This window comes from Electrophorus electricus, chromosome 4, assembly GCF_041902795.1.
Source record: "Electrophorus electricus isolate QZ-2024a chromosome 4, ASM4190279v1, whole genome shotgun sequence".
Lineage (NCBI taxonomy): Eukaryota > Metazoa > Chordata > Actinopteri > Gymnotiformes > Gymnotidae > Electrophorus > Electrophorus electricus.
The window spans coordinates 7,578,715-7,599,877 of record NC_137500.1 but is presented as its reverse complement, the minus strand read 5'-3'; the positions used below and the strand labels follow the sequence as shown (position 1 = coordinate 7,599,877).

The following is a 21,163-nucleotide window of genomic DNA, read 5'->3' as shown; positions in this document are numbered from 1 at the left end:
TTTGAAAAATGCCAACATTTGAGGGACTGGCTAGATGATCACAAGTTCATCTTTCTTCTGTTTTCTCCTTACTAATATAAACAAGGTCGCAATACACAAAATTATTGCTCACACTCACTAGCAGCCCCACTTGTATCTGAACACATATGCCTGTAAATTCAGAAAAGACTCAGTGCACACACCTGAAGACATTCTTCTCACATTCTGGGCAGTAAATGAGTATTACTCAGAAAGCTGTAATTATGATTCACATGCATGTTGTGCTCCATAGGCCACAGGCTTTAGCTGCTCCAGTGCACATTATGCTGCCATATTGCTTTAATTTCCTGTCATCCAATTCCCAGCAACCTACTTGTGGTATCCCTACTTAATACCGTAACCACACCTGAATTCAGCTGTTTTCTATTATCAGAGGTTGCATCGCAACATTATTAGGTATTATAATAATGATGAATGTGTATCAAGAAGCACTTTGCTCTTTAAACATGTCAGAATTTTCATGTGTTTAATTATGTCTAGTTCTTCTGTCAATATTAAAGTGAGAACACACATAATCATGGCAAATCTTGTAGAGTGAAAATTCGACAGGAAAAGAAACCTATAACTTTATATTTGACTGAATGGTCTATATATAACATATGCTACAGATGCATATGATACATCTTTGATCCTGTATGGCTTTTATCATCTTGTATCACTTTTTTAGAATATAGGTCATGGACACCTTTTCAGGTGTTATTCAGATAACAAAAACTGTTTCTAACTCATTATCATTTTGTCCTACTATAACATTCTACTATAACCTCTGCTCTACATTTTTCAATTAGTATACCATTTTGTCAATATTTTGGAAACATGACACTCCCCTACATATTAATATGAATCTTATTCAAGGACACAGTTGTTTGCTAGTGCAGTGCTATAGGCTAACTCGCTTTTTCAAACCCACGGTTATCACCTGATGAATGTACACAGCCTATGTCATTCCATTTTTCCATGATGGAATATGTAACGCATGTACAATATACTCTAATACCACTTGGCTGTAAATCCTTTGCAAACATCAGCAAATCAATTGCCCAGACGAGCCCGAGTCGTTTTCGTAACACCCCCCAACTCCCCACCCCCTACCCAAGTCGGTTTAGGTGGTTCGAGCTTATTTGCTGTGGTAACGTGATAAATTGTCCTCATGTATATTTACGCAACTATAAAGCTTTTGAACATGGAATTGGTGATGCCCGGTGGTGCTTCGCAAAGAACATAGAAATTTGAGCTTCAAATCCGCCTGTTTCGGGATACTTTGTGAGCTATGATGCTTTGTCATTGAAACGCTCGTGAAATTGTTTCCTCATGCGGACACGTCAGTGTTCCAGCATCCCGACATTGCTCCAGGAGTGCTTTCATTCTGCGCTCGCGGAACTGGCACCTGGTATTACACGAGAGTGCCACTGCAGCGGGATGGACTATAACCAGTCGACCGAGCGCGCTTGTGTATTAATATTTGTGACGACTCGTCTGCGTCGCAGATGAGGTGTTTGTTGTTTGAAAAACTAAGTGCTATGCACACCCTCACTCCTATTTATTTTACGCTGAGATTCGCTATATTGCGCGTGTCGTCCCTTCATTAGGACATCGAAATGGATAGATTGCAATCTTCCATGCGCAAACGACTCTACAGTTTACCCCATCATATTGGACATAAAACTGCTATGACTGGAGACGGAGAAGACAGCGACAAGGACACTCAAAGAAAGAGTGTCAAAATGAAATATATCTCTTCACCCTCTTCCATGGGGAGCTGTAAAGGTGTCGGCGAGGCCAAGAGCGGAGACGCGGAGACAGATGTAGGGAGACCCTTCAGAACAAACGTGAACGGTGACTGTCGGCGGTTTAGGGGTAGTCTGTCTTCCATCACCAGTCGTCATGCCTCAGACACAGTTTCGGCCGAGCAGAAGCGACTCATTACCGAAGAAGATGCCAGCCCTGAGGATGACAGTCCCTTAGAGGAACACGGCGGCGGAGACAGCCAGGGCGCACAAGGTGGCCCCTGCGGTGGAGCACAGCAAGAGCCTTCTGATGAGCAGTCGAGTTTTATAAAGTTGGAGGGTATCGATCAGATCACGTCTGACGAAGAGAGGCTTTATCAAACGGGATTCATGCACCGGCAGTTCGGGGCAATGCTTCAGCCAGGGGTCAACAAGTTCTCTCTTCGAATGTTCGGTAGTGAAAAGGCGGTGGAGCAGGAGCAGGAAAGAGTCAAATCCGCTGGATTTTGGATCATTCACCCATACAGTGATTTCAGGTAATTTTCATATAAATGCCTATTTGATAATCAATTGCTCATTGACACCTTTCTTTTTACTATGTGATACCTGAATAACTTTTCCCTGTAATCAATAGATAGGCAAACAACATTGGGCGTTTGACTTCTGTGGGCTTGTTGCACATGTTTTTCCTTATTTAACTGTTGGCTTTGTCATTGATTGTGGTGTAGATTTTTAGGATTACATTTATCTTTTTGTGCCCTTCAGTAACCTAATAGCATCTGAACTGGTAATTGAACCCATTATAATTACTCTACAAGACAAACCACAGTGTGATCTGTAATTATTCCCTATACAAGTGACTGTCTTGGAGACCACAGTAGTTTGGAGGTGTTTTTGTTTTGTTTTTTTCCAACAGGCGAATAATGGAGAAGCTGATACCGATTTAAAAAACTGGCACTGAAGTCAGACTATCAGTTTTATCCAACTTCTTAATATAAGATTTGTTTATATTTTTGAAGGGGATATGAAAACTTGCTAAGTAATATAATTACAATGGCCTGGCTCAGTAAAGTAATTTGGTATGAAGTTCAGCATTAAAAGCTATCAGCTTTAAAGCTTAAAAGACTACAAAAAGCATTAAAGGAGACCACCAATATTTCATTCACTCTCATGTTGACTGCAACTATTCTCTATACTCTTTATTATATTATTTCTTCAAACACATTAACAATGGGTACCATGATATTGGAGATTAATATAACCACCAGAAATGTTCAGGATCAAACATTAGAGGAGATCATTAAAACAGTTTATTTGATGGATTTTCCTCATTGTAGATGAAGAGACAGGAATAGAAGAGAAAATAGTAACAGTGGGAATGAAATGGGCGGCATGGTCTCGGATGGGTGCATGGTTATGATGGAAAGCCAAAACAAAGCCACACAACTTGTGACGCTGCAGTTATTAACACACCGTTTATGGGTATGGCTTTAATATTGTTTGGATATCACTTACTTGCAGCTGGTAGCAGTGGAGCTAATATCAAATAGATTTGATTCAAACTGAATTCTGCTATGTATAGCCAAAGTGCCAATATCAGAAAGATCCTCATAGCCATTTTCTGCTGTGTGCTGCCCACACTTCTACATGTGGTAGAGTCTTTCAGGTTAGAGACTTCACCCAATCTGTTGTGTTTAGGACATGATGAGTAAATCAGAATTTACCATGCATACAGTCATTACAGACAAGTACTATGAACCTGAAAGCTGAGATCTCAGATCTTTTTAGTATTTTATAAAGTCATCTTGCATCTCAAATTTACAAATCCTATTCTCTCACTCTCTCTCTACCTCTCCCTGCAGTTCTGTCCGACCTTTGCATTTTCACCCCACTGAGTGGGGCAAGTGTGCTTCTGCAGAGAGGTCCTTTCTGTGCAAATAGTTTGCACAGATAGTGACCTGCAGGGAGTGCAGAACGCCGACAGGGAAAAGAGGCTGGAGTCCGTGGCGTTTAAATTTAGACCACGTGAACAGGCCGCTTGAGTCCAGCTGCATACTAAACATCTGGGTGACAGAGATGATGACTGGTGCTGGTAACAAGAGATGACACAGTTTCCAGAGAGAGCTCATCAAAAGTGCTGGAACTGGGGTTGGTGAAGACAATCAGGGCTGATAAGAATGCTCAGCAGATATAGATGAAATACAAGAGCATTTCTGGCAGATGAGCAATTGAAAGCTGATTATCACCAAGGCTTTAGTTTGCCTGAGCCATGGTCATGACCTAGAGTTTATAGCACCTTCTTTCTTTACACTGGCATGTTCAGCAGACCTAAATATCTCTTAAGCACCATACTCAGTTGTAAGATCATCCATTTCTAAGAGATTCCATTATGTTTTGTTAGATCAGAAGAATGCTCTCGTTAGGCTCAATTATTTTGCTAATGGGATCTGAAATTTGTACTGCAATAGCAAAGAACTGTACCGTACCAGTGGGCTACATTTTAGGGCTACACATTTAATGCTATATGAATTAAAGTCACAGTCATGATTTTGAAAAATGACTTTTTAAAACAATATAGTGTGACTATGCACGCACCAGTTGCTTTATTAGGGAAAAAAAACCAACAACACTTTATTAGAAATACCTTGTTGAAGTCTGTTGCCATGCCTGATACTCTTGCTCTTGATAAAGAGTCAGTTTCCAATGAGCACTACTGGCTCTGTGTTTTTGGGTGCCAGATGTCTCTTAGCCCAGCAGTAAAGTGGGTCTAATAAAGTGGCATTGACACATGTAAAAACCCCAGCAGCATTATTGTAAATGTGTACTTGCTCAATGTCTGCCACCACTACTATGTGAGTGTTAATGCTGGGTTGAGGATGGTCCATCACCCTAATAATATCTACTGAGCAGTGATGCTGTGGTCAGACACTGGCCAGTGATGAATGGGGAGGAGGATGGTTGACTAATTGTGCATTCCAAAAGATGGACTACCCTGTAGGTGTTTCTAGTGAAGTGACTAGTGTATACCAAACAGCAATCACGGTGGCATTTAAAATCAGTGTTTTTGTCAAAGTTATTAAGCAGTGCATGGAAAAAGCTTTCATACGCATGCAAATATGAAACAACTGCTAAAAGAAGATTATATTCCATGATGTTGGCAGTTCCACAAGTATCTGACTGAATGGTGAGCCAGCATATCTGGAATGTGATGCAGCTATGGTGAGCAGTTATTTGTAGATATGAAATACTAAAATGAGCGTTGCTCTCAGTCACAGCTTGTACATGTTAACAACCTAATTGACAGTTGTGCTAAATTTCTCAATATATTACCGAATCTGCAAAATGAGTACTCAAGATAATCAAAGGCAAGATGAAATGATACTTGTTTTACATTTCTAAAACCAGACTCTTCAAATAATTAAGATTTTGTGTGAAATAGGCAAGCGCTGAAGTTCATTCCGTTGCCATTATCCAGGAGACAGACATGGTCAGAAATCTGCATAGCCAGCATACTGACACATTCAGTGATACTACTTACATTTTAAAGTTAGCAAAAATCATTGCAGCATGCTGATGACTATTGAAAGCAAAATTCACACATCACTGTGATGTGGCTGGCTGTGATTAGACTCAACATTATAAAAGCAGAAAGGATGATTCACTTTGATTTTTGCTGCACAGACCTGTACTGCTGTGGTGTTTTCTTTAGTGATATAGACATATAGATGTCCCTGTATTTAGACAGAATGACAGGTTACAGACTGTAGTGGTTAAAAGTATTATACATAGAGCTAACTTGAAAGTTTTACTAACATGAATGTGAGATTATCACATTATGTGCATTCTCTGCACACATTTGCTCTAAATGATTTTTTTTATGGTTGATAAATGTCACATAAATGTAAGATCTTTCCTGAAAAATATTTCTACACACATACTGTTTAATGTGTAAATGTTCTGAGGCATTCTGCTGACAGTGGCTGGAGCATCTGTCAGAAGCCAGATGTCAATGGAAAATCCTTTATAATCTGAAATATGAGAAAAATCTGTTTCTAGAGGGTATGCTCTTGGGTAATCTCCACAAAAGGTCATTTTAAGCACATCTGAAGAACCAATGTTTAGAAAAAGATGAAAAGTGCAACTGTTTAATAGAAATTAACAGTACACATAAAATAGCAGGTGCATGTCTTGATGGGTCTGAGTTTTACTGGTTTCCTGTGGACTGATAGTATCAGTATAATTACAGTTTACCATATAGACCAACAGTATTGGTATAATTACAGTTTACCACATGGACTGATAGTATTGGCATAATTACAGTTTACCATATGGACTGATAGTATTGGCATAATTACAGTTTACCATATGGACTGATAGTATTGGTATAATTACAGTTTACCATATAGACCAACAGTATTGGTATAATTACAGTTTACCATATAGACTGATAGTATCGGTATAATTACAGTTTACCATATAGACTGATAGTATCAGTATAATTACAGTTCTTGTTAACTGCATTGTTAGTGGGGTAAGTTTTTGATTAGAGGCTTTTGCATGCTCACTATCCTCTTTTGCAAATCTTGCAAAAACGAGTAATTGTGTGAACATGCCCCATTTTTTATAAACGACTTATCTGTGGTAAATCTATCATAGGAGTTTTATATGTTGTGCTGGGATGGATCAAAAAAAATCCCCAACAGATTGTTTCAAAATGCTGAATACTGTTTTTTTTTGTTACTGTAATATACATTATTCTGTAGGGTAAATCGACCCTCTGTGTGATTGACATCATCTTAATTATGACACAGCACTGGGCTAGAATATGTGATACAAAAATATGCACCAAAAACCAAACCAGCACTCCCAAGATAGAACTGAGCAAAGGGAATTAAGGACATCAACACCCTGTATATGCCTAAGAGAATGAAAATGTGAAAGCAAGATATAATATGCTTACTTTTTATCGGCTTGCACATTAGAGAGCATTGAACAGCACTGAGGGAAATACAGACGTGAACTCTAGTATTATGATGTTTATCAGTTTGTGACTCATACACCGGTAACCAAAAAGGTTAAAATCTTGGAGGCATGTCAAGGCCAGAAAGATAATTAATGCTGGGTACAGCAATTATACTGACTTTCTTGTAAATGCTACACCCTGCAGCAGAAACTGCAGTCTTGCCAGAGATCTCCTGGTCAACATAAAGATCTTTCTTTACATATGTGCTATACATCCATTTGCTGAAGGGAGAATGTATCTACAAATGATAAAGGAGTAATGACCATGGCAAGTTACTTGGTTCAGCTTCAGACAAAGTCTGGTCTCCTGGGACATTTTTGCAGGCAAGTTATGCTTAGTATTTTTAAACATGATTGTATCGCAATAATTATTTTCTCACCTACTTTTGCTCTTACTGTGCTACTTACTTGACTTTGTGTTGAATAAGAATGAAGATGACTTTCCTTTTAAGATTTGAAATAATGATGTATGAAAGAAATCACTGATTACAGTTTTCAGTCTGACAATGTGGGCTATTTTTTGGACAGTGGGGATGGTTTAACATCTAATGCTAACTTAAAACATATCTTAAAACATAACTTAAAACATATCTTTATTATGATGTATTTTCACTCATTTCTTACGAGCACTCTTTGTTCTGACCAGGTTCTATTGGGACCTGATTATGCTGCTCTTAATGGTGGGAAACCTGATCATCATACCTGTGGGAATCACGTTCTTCAAGGATGAGCACACCCCGGCCTGGATTGTCTTCAACGTGCTCTCTGACACCTTCTTTCTGGTGGACTTAGTCCTGAATTTCCGGACTGGGATTGTGAAGGAGGACAGCACTGAGATCATCCTGGACCCGCAGCAGATAAAGGTGAAATACCTGCGCAGCTGGTTCGTGGTGGATTTCATCTCCTCTATCCCAGTGGATTATATCTTCCTTATCGTCGAGACACGAATCGACTCGGACTTCTACAAGACGGCCAGGGCCCTGAGGATCGTCCGCTTCACCAAGATTCTCAGTCTGCTACGGCTGCTACGGCTGTCCCGTCTCATCCGGTACATCCATCAGTGGGAGGAGGTAGGCCCTGTCACTTCACATGCATGCATCATTTTGGTGCTCTCATTTGTAGTACAATCCAGACCAAACTCCACCCTTTATTCTTCCACTAATAATGACTGCACAAAAAATCTGAAATGTTTTTGAGACATTGTGTGCATTTCAATTTTAAGCTTTCTCAGTAGACAATCAGTCAGCCTTAGAAGTACAGTCAGGCTTTAAAAAATGTAGTCTTAATGCTCACGAAGAAACCTTTAGGAGCCTGACTTTGCATTCCCCTGGCCTATCCTTGTGTCTGACAATAGCTAAATTGTCAAGATCAATCAACCCTATCACCCCAAAATCTCTTAAAATAAAGGAGATCTATGCAGGCAAGAAGGTGATACAGCACTATCTGTATAAAATGCGGTGTATCTATCTGATCTCTTTTCCTATGTCATTAATCCCTCATGAGCCATTTGTAACATTAGTAAATTTTGTAACATGTTACATCTTAATCTAATTTAAGAGCAATGAGAACTGACTTTAGATTAACCTTTAAATGTAACTCATACAACATTCTCTCTTTTGTCACAGTCGCAATCTCTATACCGTTCTTGTGGTCACCTCCCTAGATTTTCCACATGACCTATGACCTGGCCAGTGCTATGGTGCGTATAGTGAACCTGATCGGCATGATGCTCTTGCTGTGTCATTGGGACGGCTGCCTGCAGTTCCTTGTGCCCATGTTACAGGACTTCCCGTCTGACTGCTGGGTTTCCAAAAACAAAATGGTGGTACGTAGGAACCATAGAGAATCAACAAACATTTTATAAATCACCATGTTCCACTTACATGTTGAAAATGTTTTTTCCATAATCCCATTTCCTGTCTCTTAAAGTGCCAGATAATTCCGTGATGTATCAAATCAGATGTATGAACGAATGGCTGAGAAACACTGACCCAAATATTTATGTTTATGTTTAATATTAGCATTTCTTCTTATTGAAGAATGTACACTAATACTTAAATCTGTCAAATTAATTTAAAACTCACATTTCCAAATTATACTCACTTACGAAATGTAAAATGTTAGTTATACTTTAGTCTAGTGTAGTACAGCCTTAGTGTATTTGAACAGCCTTGCTCTCTGGATATCATCCTTATTAAAATAAGGTTCCAAAACCACTTGATGCACTTGAAATGACTCCCTGTGTTGTCAGTGAAGCCATGATATTCTCCTCCCTTCCTGTCCTTTTTCTGTTCTCAAATTCTGTAAGGGGTAAACTCTGACACTTTCTTTCTTTCTTTCTTTCTTTCTTTCTTTCTTTCTTTCTTTCTTTCTTTCTTTCTTTCTTTCTTTCTTTAACTCTCATGTTTCATCACCATTTTCTTCTCTGCTCCCTGCCACTATCCCCTGTCTTTGCCTCCAAACCCCTCCAATTGCTGACGTTCACTTTCAAAATGGTGTTCGTGCATTAAATGTTATTCTTTGTCTCTCTTCTCTCATCTGTGCATTTTTCTCTCCCCCTCCTCTCAACCACTCCCAACCCTCCACCCCCCCATTTTGCTTTTCTCTCTTCTCACTCCCACTTCTCACCCTCTTCTTCCACTGCAGAATGACACCTGGGGTCAGCAGTACTCCTACGCCCTGTTTAAGGCTATGAGCCACATGCTGTGTATTGGTTATGGCATGCACCCACCTGTGGGCATGACCGATGTTTGGCTGACCATCCTCAGCATGATCGTGGGTGCCACTTGCTATGCCATGTTTGTGGGACATGCCACTGCCCTCATTCAGTCACTGGACTCCTCTCGAAGGCAATACCAGGAGAAGGTTAGTGAAAGAGATGACCTGAGAATGGAAGACTGAGCTGATAGTTTTCTTCTGAAGTTAGAAGTAACAATATCAAAAGAAATTCAATTAAAGAAAGACAAAATATGACAAGCATTGTTTACTGATCCTCTGCTTATTGTTTTTACAATTACATGTAAAAATACGTGTAGCAAACAGATCAAGTGAGGAGTAACTGAGGTTCATATTGTTTTATCAGAGTGGTTCATGACTGCCCTCAGTGCACACTGTTTTGTCTTTCATGCCAAGTGCATTTTGAGTGTTAATTGAACTGTTGCCATTTTTAATGAGGAGGAGACACAAGAGCTTTGACCTCTGCTGTGTCTAAAGACTCAAGTCAATTCAGTACTGCTGCAGTTGCTATGGAAACTCGCATTGTTGATACTGGATGGTTATATTGATGTAACTGTAGTTTCCCCATGGACTCTTCAGTTAGTTTGTACTGTTCTTTAAACATGTTCTATAATGGATCATCGCATCAAATTGTGTGACTCACGACTTTTTAAAAATTATTTATTTCACACAGAAGGGAAAAGATGCTTGTGTTCAGACACAGAAGCAAAGGGAACGCTTTCACACTGATGCCTTTGGTTCTGGTTTCAGAATGCAGAGTTTATTCTTCACAGCACTGAAAGGGAAAGTCAAATAGCTGCAGGTTTACTGTGGGATCAACAAAGCTGTGGTGTCTAGCTGTTTATTTGATTGCCTTTTGTAGGCAGGCTTTTCACCCTGTGACTGGATATCCATCCTTAATGACAATGCGATTACCACCAACCTGCTGACAACAGCATTATTCATTTCCTGAAAAGGACAAATTCCAATGACGTGTTTTTTTCTTAACAACATGACTCATGCTCAGCCTACTTTACCCTGACAGTTTTGTATGACTTTGTTTCCATCCTGCTCTCAAGAGTCAACCCCAGCTGTACTGTTTGACATTATTTCCTGTTGTCCGAAGTCGTCCCTGCTGTCTCCGTCTCCTGTCCTCAAAGATGATAATAGCAGTCCCACTTAGAGACTCAGTGGTACAGACAGTGACTGGACAAACGAGTTACAACCAACATGGCAGCACTATAATGTGGTGCGGGGCACAGTGGAACCAGGCTTTAGTCAACAGGGTGGGTAGGCAGGTGGGTGGAACGACAAAGGGCGGCTGGGAAGAGAGTGAAGGTGTCCTGAGGTGGAAGCTTATGAAAGCATGACAGGGGACAGGAAAGGTGTTTGTTCTGTGGGGGGTGTGTGTAAGCTATGGAGTGAGTGAGAGAGGACCGCTCAGAGAGAAGGGCAGTATGAGGAGGAGGAGGATGCACGGAGGAGGTCTGAATGTTTCAGGGCTGCGAACGCCATGTCTTTCTCCAAGATATGAACAAAATAACAAAGACACGGCTAGAGAGAGAGTGGATGAAATGAGCCCTATCAATACTCAGTGTCCTTCCTAGAAGTCAAACAGGCAGGCGGAGATCAAGAGACACAGAGAAACGGAGCACAGAGATGGCTTCTGATACGCTGTTGCGTTTCACTAGTGGAGCTGATGTGGGAAACATAAACATGTATCTCGCCTCCTACATTCCACAACCTGTTGTTTGCTATCAAATTATTAGTCCACACCTGATGTATAAATAAATACTGTAGCTATGTAACTCACACCTTCTGTGCAATATATGATTTTTGTATTTCCCATCCACATGCCATGTTACTTATCTATTTTCACTGGCCTGCAACCCCTGCAGTACAAACAGGTGGAGCAGTACATGTCTTTCCACAAGCTTCCTGCAGACATGCGGCAAAGGATCCATGACTACTACGAGCACCGATACCAGGGCAAGATGTTTGATGAGGAGAGCATCCTAGGAGAGCTTAGTGAACCACTCCGAGAGGTTAGGTCTAAAATACAGCCTTCTTCCTGAATATGCATTTTGTATGAAATTGAAGAACTGTATGACTATGAAAAGTCTGCTCAAAAAGCTTTTCTCTCCACTTTCCCTTCTTCTGTCTACATCTTTCCACTTAAAGGAGATCATCAGTTTTAACTGTCGGAAGCTGGTGGCTACCATGCCCTTGTTTGCCAATGCAGATCCCAACTTTGTGACCTCAATGCTAACTAAGTTACGCTTTGAGGTCTTCCAGCCAGGAGACTACATAATTCGAGAAGGCACTGTAGGCAAGAAGATGTATTTCATCCAACATGGAGTGTTAACAGTTCTCACCAAGGGAAGCAAAGACACAAAGATTTCAGATGGCTCTTACTTTGGAGGTAAGCAGTCAGATGCCAAACATCTGCAGTGGAAGGTGGAGAGATCCTGAGTACAGTGATTGGGAATCTTTCAACTTTAATCCCATTTAAGTGAAGAGATCCTGAGTACAGTGATTGGAAATCCCTCAACTCTAATCCCACTTAAATGGAGACAGCCTGAGTACAGTGATTGGGAATCCCTCAATCTTCAAGCCTACTTAAGTGGAGAGATCCTGTGTATAGTGATTGGGAATCCCTCAATCTTTAATCTCACTTAAGTGGAGAGATGCTGAGTAGAGTGATTGGGAATCCCTCAACCTTTAATCCCATTTAAGGGGAAAGATCCTTATTACAGTGATGGGGAATCCCTTGACCTTTAATCCCATTTAAGATTAGGTACTTTGTTTTGTGAAAACATAGTCTTCCACTGTTTTACTTGAATGTCTATAATCCCTTTGCTTTGAAAATATTTGAACCACTGTATAAATTGAATGTTCTCTTGGAAAATGCCAATGGAGTGGACAAAAAGATGAAGATTTCATGAAGCCACAATGAAAAGAGTGATGCAAGAACAAATATTTTGGTTTAATGAACTATAATACCTGAACTTTTAAACAACTGCAGCTTTAATGATGCATCTCAAAAGAAAATAAGATCTCAACTCAGATTTCAAATAAACATTTCTTCAGATATACAAATGTTATGAAAACATTTTAGTTGTGTTTTAGTTGTAAAGTAAGAGGTCATGGACACATGACAAGTATAAACCAAAAACTACATAATATAGATTTATATCTAACTATTTATAATGTTAAAATATATATTATTCTCACAATAATAATGAATCGCAGTGAGTGATAAGTTACATTTCCATTATTTAGCTGACATTTTTATCCAGAGTGATTTACAATTATGAGTGAGTACACCTTGAGCAATTCAGGTTTAAGGGTCTTGCTCAGGGACCCAACAGTGGCAACTTGGCAGTAATGGGGCTTGAAATGGCAACCTTCCAATTACAATCAACCATCTTAAACACTGAGCTACCACTACCCTGAGTTGTAGGCACTGTGTATTGCAGTGTAAATACACATCAATACATTTTTAATAGATTAAGCAATTTTCAGTTTTTTTATTGTGTTCCAGTTGAATTGGACATGGTTCAAGGAAAGTCTGAACTACAAACTCACTTAATGAGGCATTACAGTCAAACATTGCAGTATTAAATATTCAGAAAATATAATGTAGCCTCGTGTATTATGCATGCATGAGTGAGCCAATTGATTTTAGCTGAAGTATTTGTAACGAGATTAACTGTTCAGGCTGGTACTGTGGTGTTCTAGCAATGTTATCAACTAGTTCTCAAGGGGAACAGGCACATTTCAGCAGCCTAAAGAAACTTCCCACCCAACATCAGTTAGCCATTCATGAAATTAATTTCCCTCCACTGTTACTCAGTGGGATTTTGCAATGACTCAAATAATAGGCGAACAAATAATGGGGGGCTGGTGTAGGGGCCTCAGTTGTGAGAAAAATGTTTGGAAACCCTTGGAATATTTGGGGTTTTTACACAAATTGCTCCTAAAATATGATATTATCCAAGTTAAAATAATAAACAAAGGCTTATTTAGCAAAAATGTAAATATGTTACATTTTATGTCTTTATTAAAAATAGTTCAAGCAATGAAAATCAAAAGTATGAAAACCTCTAGGATAAATGAATGTAAACAATTGGGGTCAGATACTCAAATCAGTTCTATTTTTATTGCTTTAAAATGTCTGAAATGCTTTAGTGCACATTTGGACAAGTATCAGTAATTTTTAATATCACACGTGTGGATTTTAAAGTAACACTGTTTGGCGGGAAAAATGACTATGTTAAAGCCTCACTAATCAGGGAAGCTAACATCAGATACAGCAGCTTATTCTGTTTCTGTTAAATGACATTCATACAAATATTTCCTGGCAAATTCTGGCCCACCTAGTCTGAAAATATAATGTAGCCTAATTTTCAGCATTCTGTGCCATATGAATCTCAGTTACTGTCTCTGTGGTTTTAGGATCACAGCAAAGTAGACCACATTATCAGCAAACTGGAGATTTATTCAAGAAAGAAACTAATTTTGCCAAGCCTGTCCTTTCTGCCTGTGATCATTCGAGCTGCTCAACAACCCACTTGTAATCTCTCTGCCCCAAACCCTGTGTGTGAGAGCAAGGGGCAAAGAGACAGACAAATAGGTTGATCCTGGTCTGGTTTAGAGCACTCGCACTTCATTACTCTCTCTCAGCTTTTTCTCTGTCGCTTTGTCTCTCTTGCTGTTTGTTTCTGTCTATTTCTCTTATATGTCAATCTCTTTCCCTTCACTTTCACTCTCTTGCCCCTCTCACGCCACCCTTATACTTGTAATATAGTGTGTGTGTGTGTGTGTGTGTGTGCAGATGTGTGTGTGTGTGTGTGTGTGTGTGTGTGTGTGTGTGTGTGTGTGTGTGTGTGCGCGTGTGTGCTTCAATAGTGGGTATCTTGGCTGCTTGTTCTTTATAACTCTGGCCATGACGGATGGGGGGAGAGAGTAATCCCTTAGGCCATGTCTGCTGCTCTATCTTATCCAAACAACCCCATTCCATCTTGCTCCAGGGACCTAAAGGCCAACAGGAACCTTATTTATGGTGCTATTGTATTTTTATTCATAAACAGCAGTGGTATTTTTTTATTCATAAACATACACCTTGTACCAACCACCAACATCAATCATAAACCTGTGGGCATTTAGGGCCCTGAAGCAAGAAGAACTGGGGATATGTGGATAAGATTAATTTTCAAGGTTTTCATTTTCAACAGAGGCTTAATTGTGTAACTCAAATCCATTCACTGAAGCATTCATTAAAAGTGCATAAAAGTGATGATCAGGTTTTTTCATTTTTTGGCCGAGCACTACAAAAAGTGAAGAAGTCTCCTGTTGCACCATTTGGGGCAAAAACTACTAAGGGCCCTGGTCACAGTTATGAGGCTGTGTAGCTGAGGCTTCTATTCACTTTGCCTCTGACACCATTGTTTAGAAATCTCAAAATGAATCTTAACAGATGTTGCTTTACTAACTTTACTAACTTTACTAAGATTTTAAAATGCTGTTTTATATATAAATAAAAAAAAAGGGCACAGGTTTGCTTTTTGCCTTTTCAATTGACATTTTTTCTTTGAATCACTGTATAATATTCTGTGAATCAAACACCAAATCATGTTTAGGATACTAGACATTAAATCTCATGTTTATGTGTCATGTGATGCATTTTATGTTCATATATGTAACGTGCTGTTCCTGCACAGAAATCTGTTTGCTGACTCGGGGCAGGAGAACAGCCAGTGTTAGAGCAGACACATACTGCCGTTTATACTCCCTGTCAGTGGATAACTTTAACGAGGTGTTGGAAGAGTACCCAATGATGCGCCGTGCCTTCGAGACCGTAGCCCTCGACCGCCTGGACCGCATTGGTGAGAGCTGAGAGGCACACCATGTAGATAAATGTACAAGAATCAGTCAGAAACCGCAGAGCCCTGCTGGTGACAATCCCTTCTTTACAAAATTAGGGCATGGGCATGACTTAAGGTGTGGGAGCAAGATCCTAACTTGTGGGAACAAGATTATTAAGGTGATGGAACAACTTGGTGAATCATGGAAACAAAGCATTTGAATTAGATCATAAAGGCCTTACGCAGCAAGGGCAACAGATGGAAAATGGAGAGTGATTTCTTTCTATTTTTCTATTTATTCTTGTTATGAGTTATGCCGATTTTATATATGTCTCAAAGAGAGAGAGAGAGAGAGATGGCATAATTTTAAGCGCATGGCCTCAGACGCAGACAGTTTGCAGAATTGGCAGAAGGGACAGATTTCATCATCCATTAAATGGAAAAGCACATGAGGCTAAGTGTCAACTCATCCAAGAGCACTGGCACAGAGGAACTCAAACTACTGACCCAGCCTTACTTCAGCACTGCAGATGGAAATGGATATTTGGGTATAGTTGTACTCCAGTGTAGTCCAATTACATTATAACTAATTAAAAAAACTTTCAGTTTCTTTTTATTATTGGGTTAGCTCACCACTGTGCTTATTGTTGTTTACATTATGGATAATAAAGACTATCTGCAACTGCAACTGCACTCCCTCCTTGCTGCCATCACGGCAATCTTTTATTTTTAAATAAAATTAGCATTTTTCTTAGTAAATCCAGTCTGTAGTACATAATCAGGTCTCTGTAAAATCAGCGCATTTTAACACATTAAAAAACCCAATTAAACCTCAATTTTGGAATAAGGATCTTGTTCAAAAGCCTTGATGATTTTGTTTCCACGATTCACTACATCGTTTTCTAGCCTTAATCATCTCGTTCCCACGCCTTAATCATCTCGTTCCCATGCCTTACTAACTCATTTCTACGCATTAGGATCTTGTTCCCAGAACCTATTAAGTCGTGGCCATGCCTTAATTTTATTAAGAAGAGATGTCACCAGCAGCACTCTGCAAGAAACTGTGATCAGTGATATGAAGTGAACTTCTGCACCAAGGCTTTAGATGTAGAGTGGGAATCATTGGGATTTCCCCTCGAAGTGCTGTGATTGCTGAGCAGTGCCCCCACTGTCTAATGCATTTTTTTCAGTTCAGTGAGAAAGATTTTGGTTCATCTGGCAAACATCAAATCAAACCTACATTGTTTTATTGATCACTGTACTTCACAGATTAAAAAAAGAAAGAAAAAAAAAAGCTGTATATATTTTTAATTGGCTAGCAAGACAAAATTCCTTAGTAATTGTAGTCATGAAACTGCCAGAAATGTCAGAAGGCACCATAATGTGAAAAATGCTCCTAGACTGATTGCCACATCACAATGTTGAAATTTGACAAATGTCAAGGCCAAGGAACAGCTGTGATATTTTTAACAGTAATGTATGCACAGTAATGTATGCACTTCAGTAATGTATGCACAGTAATGTATGCACAGTAATGTATGCACTTCAGTAATGCACTTCGAAATACCTCTCTTGATCCACCCTAACGTTTTTAATCAGGGTGTTTTGTTAGCATTCAGTTATATTGTATATTCCCAGTATCTTCATATGCTCACTGTATTGTCATCACAGGAAAGAGAAACTCTGTTCTCCAGCACAAAGTGCAGCGAGATCTCAACTCAGGTGTGCTGAACTACCAGGAGAACGAGATCATCCAGCAGATTGTGCAGCACGACAGGGACATGGCTCACTGTGCCCACCTATTGCAGGCATCTCCTCCAGCTCCACATGCAGCCCCGGCTCCTTCTCACACCCCAGTCATCTGGGCTCCCCTCATCCAGGCTCCTCTCCAAGCTGCTGCTGCAACCACCTCTGTAGCTATTGCCCTTACCCGCCACCCGCATCTGCCCCACACACTCTTCCGGCCTCCGGTGCCCTTGCTGGGCTCCTTGAAAGATCCACCAGGCCATCTCAAGAGGTACCCCATGGGGACAGCATTTTCAGATGCCACTGCACTAGGTGGCTCATCTTCTGGGGCCAGCTCTCAACTCGGCTCTGGTGTAGAGACCCCTATTCTGGATTCTCTCAGAGCCAGGAGTTCTGCAACAGCCTCCTCCCCTCACTTGCCTTTTGCCTCCAGTTCCCTTCCATCTTCCACTACAACCACTGTCACCACGATCACGTCCAGCATCACAGAGGCATCAACCTTACCCCATGGGCCCCTCACTGCCTGCAGCTCTAAAAACTCCAGCATAGCTCAGCTCCATGCCCAGCCTCAGCTTCCGCAGGCTTCCTTCTCCAACATTGCTGGACCATTGCCTGGCTTCTTCCCGCAGGTGGCAGTAGGAGGAGAGGTGGCTCACTGTGCCATTCCCTCTGCATCTACCATCACCCCTCTGATAGCCCACTCTATTAGCCCTATACTAACCCAACTGCAGTCCACTCAGTCCAGTCTATTTCAAGCCAAGCCCAGTCAGGACTTAAGCAAGCCAGTCAAGACTGCCAGTTCTTCACCTTCTGCTGGCTCTCCACTTTGCTCCAAAAACCTTTTAGAGCAGTCAGCCTCGAAGCCCTACACTCAGGACCCTCGAAGTTCCCTTCAATCTGATCCCCTCCCACAACTCTCCCATGAGCCATCTGCCCTCGCATCACTCGCCCAGTATGGCTCTGAAAATGCCTCCCCATGTAGCACCTCACCAGCGTGGAGCCCCACATCCCAGAGTCCCATGGTGAAGAGGAAGATACCCGTGCACAGCAACCCCTCCAGCACCTCTGGATCCCAAAGCTCTCTCCTGTCCCCTCAGACCCTCTGCCCACCAGCTTTCCAGTTACGAGAGACAGGGGGATCCCTGGTTGATCTCCCCTCTCAGGAACTTAGCACCATCTCCATATCACTACCTTCCACTCGACCTCTTGAGAGACACAAACTACTAACACAGGGCTCAAGCCAAGTCCCAGATCAGTCTCATTTAGTAACAGCATCCCATACCCATACCCCCTCTCCCACCCCTGTTACCAAACCCTATAGTTCAATACCAGGCCACGTGGCCTTGTCAAGACATACTTCTAAAGTATCTATAGCTCAGACTGGATCCTCGAATAGCTCACCAGTCCCTGGCTCTCGAGACAGATCTACAGGGAAACCTAACATACAACCCAAACTCCCATCAAACTTGTGAGACTGGATGGTACCCTCATCTATTGTACAGACAATGTTTTGTATCATCTAGTAATATATATCAAAGAAAATAACTTTTAATGCTGATAGGAGGATGTTTGCCTACCTGCATTTATAAAAGTGCAATGACTACTTTTCAACTAAAATAATGCCAAATGAAGGAACAGATAGTTGGCTGATGAATGAATGAAACTGTATGAAATGTGGGTTTGTGACTGGGTTGTGTATAAACATACTGTTTGACCTTGTCTTCCAAGTTCTTTTAGCAATTTTTGCAATACTAATGTCTGATGGTAAGACTGAGTAGGGATATGCAACAAATAGCAGTTTCCAAATATTGAATCAATACAGTAATAACAGGATTATAGGTGTTATTGTACTAATATAAAATGTGCTCCTTTTTAAGGAAGGGACTATGCTTGGGAAAAGATGCAAACACACAGCTTGCTCTTCATTATATCATCAAGTGTGGTAAAAGGACATGTAGTAAAGATCATATACACATACACACACATACACACGCACGCACACACACACACACACACACACACACACACACACACACACTCATGTTCGCATCTAGATTTCATCATCATAATTATGAGACAATGATTGATCTTTCCACTAGACCCCCATCCATACCTCCTTGTTGATCAAGGCACACTGCTCAGAACCTATGGCCTTTCCTTTTTTAACAAAACTGCCTTAGAGCCTGAAAGACCAGGGAATGATCCCCTCACTTCCATGACTAAAGAGAGAAGATAAAGAATGTATTGCAATCATTTTGTATGTGCTCTGAATGTGTACTCGTGCAGTACTTAAGCAATAAAACTGTATGTTTGGTTTTGTACATGCACGGAGGTTTGTAGCATCACAGCATTCTTCCTAGCAGACAAAAGATGTAGGTCCATAAGGATTATCACTTACAATATGATAGTGTTGTTGGCCCATTTGGTATGCCAAAGCTTTTCCTTTCTTTGTGGCATGCAAAATATTTCCTATTTTGTATGACATGATATGCTGTCAGGTATACTTTGGTTTAGGTAAGTAAACAGTATATTTTGGTTTGCTTTGGTTTAGTAAATTAACATTATATTTCATATTTATTTGTAAAGAACAATATACATTCCCAAATCAGTATTTTAGAGGTATATGAAGAGACCAAAAAACTGGAATTTGGTAGATAATAAAGTATTTATACTTATAGATATACCTGTTTGCTTAGATCTTCAGTGACATGACAAGTCACAAATTATAGATTATTAAGAGAAGGGGAGAAATATTCTTCCTTCTGAGCATTGCTTATACAAGTTAACAGTGAGAAATCCCATGTATGGCTGAGTTTTTCAAAAACATTGTAAAGCATCTAAACTTGCTCCATTGCAGTGCAAATTACTTTAATCTCCTTACCTCCAGACTTATTGTTAATAATTTTAAAGCATATTATTCAGTAATACTGTGAATTAATCAGTAATTATATTTAATGTAATTTGAAAGGTATGTTTACTAGAGTGATGAATACGAATCTGGACTCACCAACAGGTCGTAGGAGTGTAAGTGGTTAAGCCCACAAGGCTTACAAAGCTCAATCCCTAACAGTTCATTGCAAAATTACTACTTATATATTTATCTGCATATAGTGTATGTATTTATTATTTATTGTGATTTTTTTCACTGTGTTGTGATAAGTTGTTTTACTGAGAGATCTCGATTCACTTTTGCTTTATAAACTTAAAATTCTTCATAATTTTGTATTTGATAAGTATATTACTGTAGTCATGCTATGATTACCTTTTACACTACCTCAAGTCCCCAAATTTCAATCCAGATCATTACAAGGGAAATGCAAATGTAGGACAGATACATAATCCTGAATATTTATGATTTAACTATTCAAGCATCTATCACCTATGAGCCTGTTTATCAGTACAAGGGAGTATAACTGCATTGTTACTGTTTGTACACTGTTCTCTCTCTCTCACTCTCGGTGTGAGTGTGTTTGTGTGTGTGTGCGTGCGTGTATGTGTGTGTGTGTGTGTGTGTGTGTGTGTGGGTGGGTATGTATGTTTTGTCATGGGATTACACGACTATTTGCATACATTCTTTTTTGTAAAAGAATAGCAGCATTAATGGCTTTTACTATTTTGTTTTGATGCTGTTGTTTTTTTTTCCCTGTCATTTACCATAAAATTATTATTCCAGACCGATTTAAACAAAGTCAAGTGGAAGAAGAGATTTATATTAGAATTCATTTCTACATTGTTGTGTCTGTTTGGCTTTTAATGGCCAATTGCAGTTTACAAGTAACATAATAATGAATATACAATGTAATAGACTAATATAATAATAAAAGTACATCGAAAGTTTTTAACTTGACAGTTTATCAAGATTAAAAATTTAATAACAGAATTGTACATGACAATACTATTCCTGGGATAAAGTCAAGCTTTGAGTTATTTGAATTTATTTCAACTGTATTGATAGTTTAAAAATTGAAAAAGAATAAATTTTTGTTCCCAAAACTATTTATTCCATTGTATCTATGTATGTATGTATGTATGTATCTATCTATCTAT

General features: G+C 39.8%; 1 protein-coding gene across 1 annotated transcript; it reads left to right on the top strand.

The window, feature by feature from the left end:
• Window positions 1–1,304: 1,304 nt before the first annotated feature.
• Window positions 1,305–21,064, top strand: hcn4l (hyperpolarization activated cyclic nucleotide-gated potassium channel 4l). Its single transcript, XM_027018396.3, has 8 exons — window positions 1,305–2,302; window positions 7,435–7,858; window positions 8,452–8,613; window positions 9,435–9,653; window positions 11,402–11,548; window positions 11,685–11,925; window positions 15,227–15,391; window positions 17,042–21,064. The coding sequence occupies exons 1-8, from the start codon at window positions 1,638–1,640 to the stop codon at window positions 18,586–18,588; spliced, it is 3,570 nt and encodes a 1,189-aa protein (XP_026874197.3). The 5' UTR covers window positions 1,305–1,637; the 3' UTR covers window positions 18,589–21,064.
• Window positions 21,065–21,163: the final 99 nt, after the last annotated feature.